Source organism: Aspergillus thermomutatus (assembly GCF_002237265.1).
Source record: "Aspergillus thermomutatus strain HMR AF 39 chromosome Unknown NODE_323, whole genome shotgun sequence".
In the NCBI taxonomy this organism is placed as follows: Eukaryota; Fungi; Ascomycota; class Eurotiomycetes; order Eurotiales; family Aspergillaceae; genus Aspergillus; species Aspergillus thermomutatus.
In genome coordinates this window covers 19,061-28,260 of record NW_020798373.1, presented here as the reverse complement: position 1 = coordinate 28,260, position 9,200 = coordinate 19,061, and the positions used below count along the sequence as shown (strand labels likewise).

The 9,200-nt window shown below is 50.1% G+C and overlaps 3 protein-coding genes across 3 annotated transcripts; 2 read left to right on the top strand and 1 right to left on the bottom strand.

Moving 5' to 3' along the window:
* Positions 1-677: 677 nt before the first annotated feature.
* Positions 678-2,333, top strand: ATG17 (autophagy-related protein 17; the record flags this gene model as incomplete). Its single annotated transcript, XM_026757282.1, has 1 exon — positions 678-2,333. The coding sequence occupies one exon, from the start codon at positions 678-680 to the stop codon at positions 2,331-2,333; it is 1,656 nt and encodes a 551-aa protein (XP_026610370.1).
* Positions 2,334-2,951: 618 nt separating this feature from the next.
* CDV56_103420 (serine/threonine-protein kinase RIO1) lies at positions 2,952-4,646 on the bottom strand (the record flags this gene model as incomplete). The annotated part of the gene is made up of 1 exon (XM_026757039.1): positions 2,952-4,646. The coding sequence occupies one exon, from the start codon at positions 4,644-4,646 to the stop codon at positions 2,952-2,954; it is 1,695 nt and encodes a 564-aa protein (XP_026610369.1).
* A 386-nt stretch (positions 4,647-5,032) lies between these two features.
* On the top strand, positions 5,033-8,898 carry CDV56_102943 (chromosome segregation protein SMC; the record flags this gene model as incomplete). The annotated part of the gene is made up of 5 exons (XM_026756562.1): positions 5,033-5,070; positions 5,142-5,301; positions 5,353-6,563; positions 6,654-8,551; positions 8,606-8,898. 5 exons carry the CDS (start codon positions 5,033-5,035, stop codon positions 8,896-8,898), a joined length of 3,600 nt encoding a protein of 1,199 aa, XP_026610368.1.
* Positions 8,899-9,200: the final 302 nt, after the last annotated feature.

The window sequence follows — 9,200 nt, the reverse complement described above, 5'->3', positions numbered from 1 at the left end:
ATCTTGTGTCATCTACTCTACTCTTGACTTCTAGTTTATCGATAGATAATCACCAACCATACGTACTGGCCCGACAGGCTCTAGGAGGAACTGTCCTTGTATTCACACCGCCTGTTGACCTGTTGATCTAGCTCCCAGACCCCTCAGACCCAAACCAAACATTCCCATCCTCCGGTCTATGCTATGAGCGCATGGCTTGTTACGATTAACCACAGCAGGTAGTCATTCTTTCCGGAAAGGCTGGATCGGTCTCCGAATATCGATCTCTGTCGCAATCTCCAGGGATTTTTTTTTTTGCATCAGGTGCAGCTCCTTTTCTACTCCTAAGTCGCAAGCGGCGTTTTCGTACTTCCGCTTCTGGCTCAGTCTACCTATCTGAACTTCCATTATGTTTGATAGGTATTGAGCGTTTCGGTGAGAGAAATTTATCGCCCTTTCCAACAACCGAATCATAGTCAAACTAAAGCGTCATTTGAGCCACGGCAGGTATAGACGCGGACAGAAGACCGCAGAACATCACCTCGTTTTTCCATGAGGTGACTGTGAACTAAAATTACGCATTCTCAGGGATTCCTTCCTGGTCGTATCGGTCAGTGCACCAGTGGAATCGCGGAATAGAGTGGCCGAAGACCAGCCCTTCCGTGCGTCATTATCGAGTGCTTGGGGTCATCGAAAGCATGTCATCCTCCGAATCCTCGTCAGCGTCCGTAGGTGGACCTCCTGATGCAGGGCAATCGCAGAGCCAGGAGCAGGCGATGCCTCGACTCGATTCTCTTATCTCACATCTTGTTGCGGCCAAACGATCCTTATCATCCATTAATCATGTGTGGCGAGCCAATGAAATTGTCACAGCCGCTCGCGCTGCATTAGAAGAAAGCGTGGTCGTGTCTGCGAGGACGGGCTTTCTGCGTCGCGGGCTCAACAATCAGTTGCGGCTCTTGTATAATGTTCGGACTGAAGTGGAAGAGATATCCCTTCGTGGACGCTCGGAATTCGCGGCTGTGTTGAAGGACCTCGACGCCGCCGATTCGCGACTGAGACGCACCTTAGAACTTCTCCGGGAAACTATTGTTCACACTGCCTTTCGTCCTGAAGGAGAAGATCCCAAAAGTCTACATGACTTTGTTGACGAGCGTGGTGTAGAGGAGCTTCATGCAGCTTTGAAGAGCTCAATAGATCGCACCAATGCGGCACAAGCGCAACTGGACTCCTCCAACCATGCCTTTGATGACGAGCTCCTGTCTATCAAGGAGGCTCTGGGAAACTATAGGGCCGCTGCGAAACTAGCTTCGTCGCGTTCTTCATCGTCTCCATCTTCCTCCTCGGCATCCAATTCGAGCCTGCCCTCCATGCTATCCATGCCATCTATGTTGCATTCGCTGGAAATGCATGCACAAGAAATGGCCAATCTATTGGAATCTTTAGTCCGGCATTTTGATCTCTGCGTCACAGCTGTCAAACACACCGAAGGGGGTGGAGCCGCAGCGAAATCTATTACAGGTGATATGCCCGTTGGCGTACATGTCAGCGGCCGCATTGGCTCAAACATCGAAGAAGATATAAACGCCAATCTAAATGCACCATTGGACCCACTGAGCAATTCCGAATATCAAGAAATGGTGAATGTCCTGATCAAGGATGCAGCTGAAGCGGAAGATGTTGTGATGGAGATCCAAGATCGAATCGGTGAGATGGAATCCGTTCTGGAAACCGTATTGGCTCAACGGGACGCTCTTCGGTCCATCTATAACGCCACAACAGACATTTACCAGCATCTTTCTTCTCTTGGGTCAACGCGCTTGCCGGGCTATATCGCGCAGGCACACAATTTCACGCGAGTGTGGCACGAAGAGAATGACCGTATAAGCGGGGGCTTGGCCGATCTTTCTGATTTGAACTCACTTTATGATGGCTTCCTTGACGCTTATGACGGTCTAATTGTCGAGGTAGCCCGTCGAAAGCATGTGCGGCAACGTGTTGAGAAGGTCCTTCGTGATGCCAGGCACAAGCTGGATCAACTCTATGAGGAAGACGTCACTGCCCGCGAGACATTCCGGGTTGAAAAAGGCGACTATCTGCCATCCGACATATGGCCCGAAATAGGCCGGGAGCCCATGCGGATTGAATTTCGACGGATATCGGGTGCCAACGTCAAGGGCGTCAATCTGCAGAGCCCCGATGGACAAGAAGCTATCACAGGTGAACAAGTGGCAGCAAACCGCCTTGCACCAGTGGAAAGCACTGATGAAGACGAGATTATTCCTGTTCTTCCTAGGGACCTCGTAGAGCAGGCTTTCGCTCGTCTCAAGGCTAGGGTCAAAGGTGCAGCATGATGCAACTCACTCTTAGGTGATAGAACCGAGAGAGTCAACTTCAGACTTGACACCATCGCCCAAATTTCTGTCCCAGCTGCAGCATGTACTATGTGTGAGTACGAGCATATTTGTTGGTAGGACGGATTTTATGAAGATGCCATACAAACCCAGATCTTGCCGTTGAGTAATAAGGTGGCCTACATGATGAACTCAGAAGAGGCTAAGCCTCACCGAGGATTGGTTCGAGCCCTTTACTAGTAAGACAACCCCATATTTGACGCATACTCCATATTCTTTTTGAGGATCTGGACGTAGGCGCGTTATGGGCGTCTAGTATAGGAAATGACCGACATGAGGATCAAAGAGAGCTCTGATGGGTCAACCAAACTCTATTTTACACTTTTTTAATGAAATATCATCAAAGCAAGAGAATCCTATTGAGTTGAACCATGTTCGCCTATTCCGCTCCTTCTATATTGACTGGTACTCAAAAAAACCCGATGTATATATGCATGCATCCAACCGTTACTTCATGAGAGTATCCCGTCATAGAATCCATAAAAAAATAAGTTTTCCTGAGAAGCCATGGCAATATCCACAAATCTTTCTTTGAATGCAAAAGATAACATGACTCGCTCATTTCTTCTTCCTGGACGAAGTAGAGACGAGCCGTTTCTTGAGATGCTTCGGCATCTTGCTTGCGCGTTGCTGACGCTTTTCCTCCTTGATCTTTTGCTTATGCTCACGCTTAGAGTCCTTATCCTCAAAACGTTTACCACGCGGTTGCTTCTTCGCAAACGGATCTTCTCCGTCGGGCCCCTCCTCCGAGTCGGATGCAGAGTCTGCGACTGAAACACCGCCGCTGGCATCTGACTCTTGATCATCTTCCCCGTCCAGGTTGTCATTCGGGGCTGATTTGCCGCCTGCAAGGAGGTCACGGTAGACAAGGTCCGAGCCCTCACCCGCCCGAACCTTTTCGGCGTCACGCTCAAAGTCGTAGACCTGCTCTAATGTCTGAGGGATGAATTGCTGACGGAAAACGGCGGTATCTTGCTCGGTTTCGGCTTCATCCGACTTCAATGTGTAGAGCTTCTCAATCGCATCATGCATCTCCTCGCTCGCTTCAATGGTGGCAGGTCCCTCTGCGGTAATAATGAACTCAAAGACAGTACGTTCGGAGAGCGTCTCCACGCCCTTTCGACGGAAGAAGTCGCTCACATTCTTGATATCCATACGCAGGAACTCCAAGCTGCGCGGGTGATCGTGCTCCACGCTTTGACTGACATCGATAATGTACAGCTTATTCTTGTGGTAAAGGATGTTGTACTCGCTCAAATCAGCGTGCACCAAGTGACATGTCTGGTACATCACACGCATATACCCGAGGAGCTCGATGTACAGCTCACGCCATCTTGTCTCAGGCTCTGCAGTGTCGAACTCAACGTCCTTCAGACGAGGAGCGGGTAGACCTTTGGAATTACCAACAAACCCCATGACAAGGACGTGCAGTCGCAGGTGAATTGGTTCCGGGCAGGGGATGCCGGCAGCGTAGATTCTTCGAAGGTTCCGCATCTCCTTCTCCGCCCACAGCTTAACCATTGCCCGGTTGTTGCTTTTGTTGTATCCTTGTCTAAATCGGAATTCACCAGTAACGTACTTGTCTCTGTCCTTGAACACCAGAATACTGGTCTTGTAGACTTTAATGGCACGGTGTTGCTGAGTCTCCTCCTCATCGGGAAACCAAATGGCGTGGTAAACATTGGCTTCTTTACCTGTCGACAGACAGCCGTGAATCTCCGAAACGATATTCCGATTGATCATCTGCAACAAAATCATTCGTGTACGAGGATCAAGGACTTGCTCCGATGTTGCTCGGTCGGCCCTGTCACCACCACGCTCACCGCGAACCGCCAGTCCAGATTGCATGTCATCAAGCTTGATCTTAGTCGCATGCCGAGTCAAGGACTTGACCTGATCATCGACGGAGGCATATGTGTTGACGGTAGGTTTCTGGGTGTTCGTCTTCGGGTAGGTCCATTTGGGCGCATTAGGGTCTGCAGCAAGCTCGTTCACTTTTCGTTGACGGTTGTAAGCTTTGGTGAGATCCGCAGTATTCGATGAACTAAAGTCCTCCTCGTCCAATTCCTCCTCGAAGATATCGTCGTAGTATTCGTCCTCTTCCTCCTCGATTTCCTGCGCCTCGGGGTCTTGCCCCGCCATAGCGGGGACTGTGCCTTCAGAGTTCACATATCCTCTGTTGGGGACATATGTGTGGGAAGGTGACAGTCCATCTGCGAGGCCGGTCTGTACATTCGGATCTTGAGTAGACATGACTGCTAGAATATCCTCCCTCGTATGTATTGAGAATATTCAAGCAATAATGTGTTGGGACCCGTGGTACAACTCTGCGGCCGACACTCTTTTTTTTTTCTGCCTCAAATGATTAGGTGCGAACCATGTGTTGACTTCACCGCCCGGCAGAAACCCCGCGGGCGAAAACGCGTAGCTTCAGTGGATGGCTGATTGGGCCACGCGTGTTTCGATGGTTCTCACCATTGCAAGTGGAAGATCAGCTTCACAGTCTGTTCCTTGTCTCCCATCAAAGGTAAACCCTGACGATCACAGACAGAGCTTCGGCGTCTTGTTTGAAATCGCTGGCTGCGTGATGTTCTGGTTGCAATAGCTGTCATTTGATTATCGCGTCGCGCGCCCCGAAGATGTATGTCAAGCAGATTATCATTCAGGGCTTCAAAAGGTATGTCGGTCTCTTTGAACAAACCCTAAGGGAAATTTAGGGAGTTGCGACTAAGTCTTATATGTCTCTAGCTACAAGGACCAGACGGTCATCGAGCCCTTCTCTCCAAAACACAATGTGATCGTCGGTCGCAATGGTTCCGGCAAGAGTAACTTCTTTGCAGCCATTCGCTTCGTCCTGAGCGATGCCTATACCCATCTTGGCAGGGAGGAGCGACAGGCTCTGCTTCATGTATGTAGCGCTCTACCTCCTTAGCCTGTTTCCCTGGCTCACGTTCATCAGGAAGGTTCTGGTTCTGCGGTGATGTCCGCCTATGTTGAGATCATTTTCGACAACTCCGACGACAGATTCCCTACTGGAAAACCGGAAGTGGTCCTCCGCCGAACCATTGGACTCAAAAAGGACGAATACACTCTTGATCGCAAAAATGCTACCAAATCCGACGTCATGAACCTCCTCGAATCGGCCGGTTTCTCGCGATCGAATCCTTACTATATTGTGCCGCAAGGTCGAGTCACTGCGCTGACCAACATGAAGGATTCTGAACGTTTAAACTTGCTAAAAGAGGTCGCTGGTACCCAGGTCTACGAAGCGCGCCGTGCGGAATCGTTGAAAATCATGCATGAGACGAACAATAAGAAGGCCAAGATTGATGAACTCTTGGACTTTATCAACGAGCGGCTCGCTGAACTTGAGGAGGAAAAAGATGAGTTGCGCAATTTCCAAGAAAAGGATAAGGAACGCCGGTGCTTGGAATACACCATCTACTCTCGTGAGCAGCAAGAAATTTCTGGCATCCTTGACAATCTAGAGGAACAAAGACAAACCGGCGTGGAGGACACAGATCTTAACCGAGACAGATTCATCGAAGGAGAGAAGGGGATGGCGCAAATAGATGCAGAAATTGCTGAGTGCAAGCAGCAAATTGAATTTCTGAAAGTGGACAAGTCACAGCTTGAAGACGAGCGCCGCGAGGCCTCGAAGACCCTTGCACAGGTGGAATTGCGCGCCAAATCGCTTTCCGAGAACCAGGCTACCTCTCAGGCGCTCAAAGCACGGCATGACGAAGATCTCAAGACCGTCGAAACTGCGATCAAGGAGCGTGAGGCTGAACTTGAGGAACTCATTCCTCGCTTCAACGCAGTCAAAGACCAGGAAGACAACATCAAGGCGCAGCTCAATGAAGCCGAGACAACCCGCCAACGTCTGTATGCCAAGCAGGGCCGCAACTCGCGCTTCAGGAATAAGTCGGAGCGTGATAAATGGCTACAGGCGGAGATCAAGGAAAACCACACCTCTATCTCTACAGTACAGACCGTGATGGCGCAGACTCAGGAGGACATCAAAGAGCTTGAGAACGACATTGCACTCCTGGAACCGGAAACGGAACGCTTGCGCCAACAGATTGATGGCAGGGGAGACACCGTCCATTCTGTAGAACAACAGGTTCAAGCTGCAAAGGACGAAAGGGACCGGTTGATGGACCAGAGGAAGTAGGTTCACTTTTCGTTTCACCCTTTTCTTCTATTTTAATTTCATTTGAACCTGAATGAACGAGCTCAATGTCGCTAACTATTCTCAAGAGAGCTCTGGCGAGAAGAAGCGAAGCTTGACTCGATTCTTGCCAACGCTTCAAACGAAATGGACCGGGCAGAACGCACTCTTTCTCAGATGATGGACCACAATACAAGTCGCGGAATTGCGGCTGTGCGAAGAATTAAGCGTCAACACAACCTTGAAGGAGTTTATGGAACATTGGCCGAACTCTTCGAGGTGAATGACAGATATCGGACTGCGGTTGAAGTCACAGCTGGTCAGAGTCTGTTCCATTACATCGTGGACACGGACGAGACTGCAACCAAGGTGCTGGAAATACTGCAGCAAGAGAAAGCTGGACGAGTGACTTTTATGCCCCTAAACAGACTCAGATCCAAGCCCGCCAACCTGCCCCGAGCGAGCGATACAATTCCAATGATAGACAAGCTACAATATGATCCTGCCTACGAGAAGGCTTTCAACCATGTGTTTGGCAAGACGATCATTTGCCCAAACCTTCAGGTTGCCTCTCAATATGCTCGAAGCCATGGTGTCAATGCGATTACGCCCGAGGGTGATCGGTCTGATAAGCGAGGTGCGCTTACTGGTGGTTTCCACGACTCTCGGCAATCTCGACTTGACGCAGTGAAAAACCTGACGAAATGGCGGGATGAATATGAGAACAAGAAGAACCGAGGGACAGAGATTCGGAAGGAGCTGGAGAAGTTGGACCAGGTCATCACGAAGGCTGTCGGTGAATTGCAGAAGCTGGAGCAACAGAGACATCAGGTACAGCATAGTAGTGGGCCGCTTCGGCAAGAGCTCAGAAGCAAACGGGATCTTCTCCAGAAGAAGAACGATAGTCTCGACGCCAAGCGCAAGGCTCTCCGCAATATCGAGACCAATTTGGCCGCGTTGCACGATCAAGTGAATGCATTCGAGGCGGAGCTGAAATCACCGTTCCAGAAGGCGCTGAGCAATGAGGAAGAGGCACAGCTCGAGTCACTTAGTGTCGTTGCTCAGGATCTTCGGCGGCAATATCAGGAAGTCTCTGCTCAGCGAAGCGAGTTGGAGGCTCGAAAGTCGATCCTTGAAGTCGAACTCCGGGAGAACTTGAACCCCCGCCTCGACCAGCTTGTCAGCCGCGATACTGATATAGCAGATGATGACGGCCAGGGCAATCTGAAGGAGACCGAGCGGGAGATGAAGCGACTGCGCAAATCGTTGGAGAATCTGAGCCAACGGCTCCAGAAGGTGGATGAATCTATCGAGAAAGCAAACAGTCAAGCAAATGAGCTCGAGAAACAAAAGGCCGAAATCCGTCATGAACTGGAAGATCTGGCGAGATCCATTGAAAAGCACCAGCGTCGCATGGAAAAGAATATGCAGAAAAAGGCTGCCTTGACCAAGCAAGCAGCAGAATGTGCGGCGAATATCCGCGACCTGGGCGTGCTTCCAGACGAAGCGTTTACCAAGTACAAGCACACCGACTCGAACACCGTTGTTAAGAAGTTGCACAAAGTCAATGAGGCGCTCAAGAAGTATTCGCATGTCAACAAGAAAGCGTTTGAGCAGTACAATAGTTTCACCAAGCAGCGCGAAACCCTAACCAATCGGAGAGAGGAACTCGAAGCATCACAGAAGTCAATTGAGGAACTCATCTCAGTGCTTGACCAGCGCAAGGACGAGGCCATTGAGCGCACGTTCAAGCAAGTCTCTCGTGAATTTGCCAACATCTTCGAGAAGCTTGTCCCCGCTGGCCGTGGGCGCTTGATCATTCAGCGGAAGACCGACCGCGCTCTCCGGCAGGAGGATGACATGGATTCTGACGACGAGCGAGCTCAGCAGAGTGTCGAAAATTACGTCGGAGTAGGTATTAGTGTGAGCTTCAATAGTAAGCATGATGAACAACAGCGGATTCAGCAACTTAGTGGTGGCCAAAAGAGTAAGGGCTTTCCTCCTCGGGCGTTCCGTTCGACTTACTGATGATTTTGAATAGGTCTTTGCGCGCTTGCACTGGTATTCGCAATCCAAGCCTGTGACCCGGCGCCGTTTTACCTGTTTGACGAGATCGATGCCAACCTTGACGCTCAGTACCGAACCGCCGTTGCTCAGATGCTCCAGTCCATCTCGGAATCTACCAACGGACAGTTCATTTGCACCACCTTCCGTCCTGAGATGTTGCATGTGGCGGAGAAATGCTACGGAGTCAGCTTCCGGCAGAAGGCTAGTACGATCGACGTTGTATCTAGAGAAGAGGCGCTCAAGTTCGTCGAGGAGCAGAAGACTTGAGAGTTGCGCACTTGGAAGGCGATCGATGACTGAACTTGTTGCACGAGTTTCTTCTACTCACTTGCTGGATTGGACAGGATAGCAGGCGTACTATTGATAACATTTCTGCTATGGAGATCAGATTATATCCCTCTTTTCGTTTGCGGTATCGGGTTGCTTTCCTTTGTCGGATATCTGTCTATATGTACTCTAAATTTGACCTACTTCCTCTACTTTCAGCCCTACGATCAGCACGGAATCGCGGAGATATTTCATCAAGTCGAAAATCTATTCATTAGCATCGTAACCTCTAGATCGGAAAT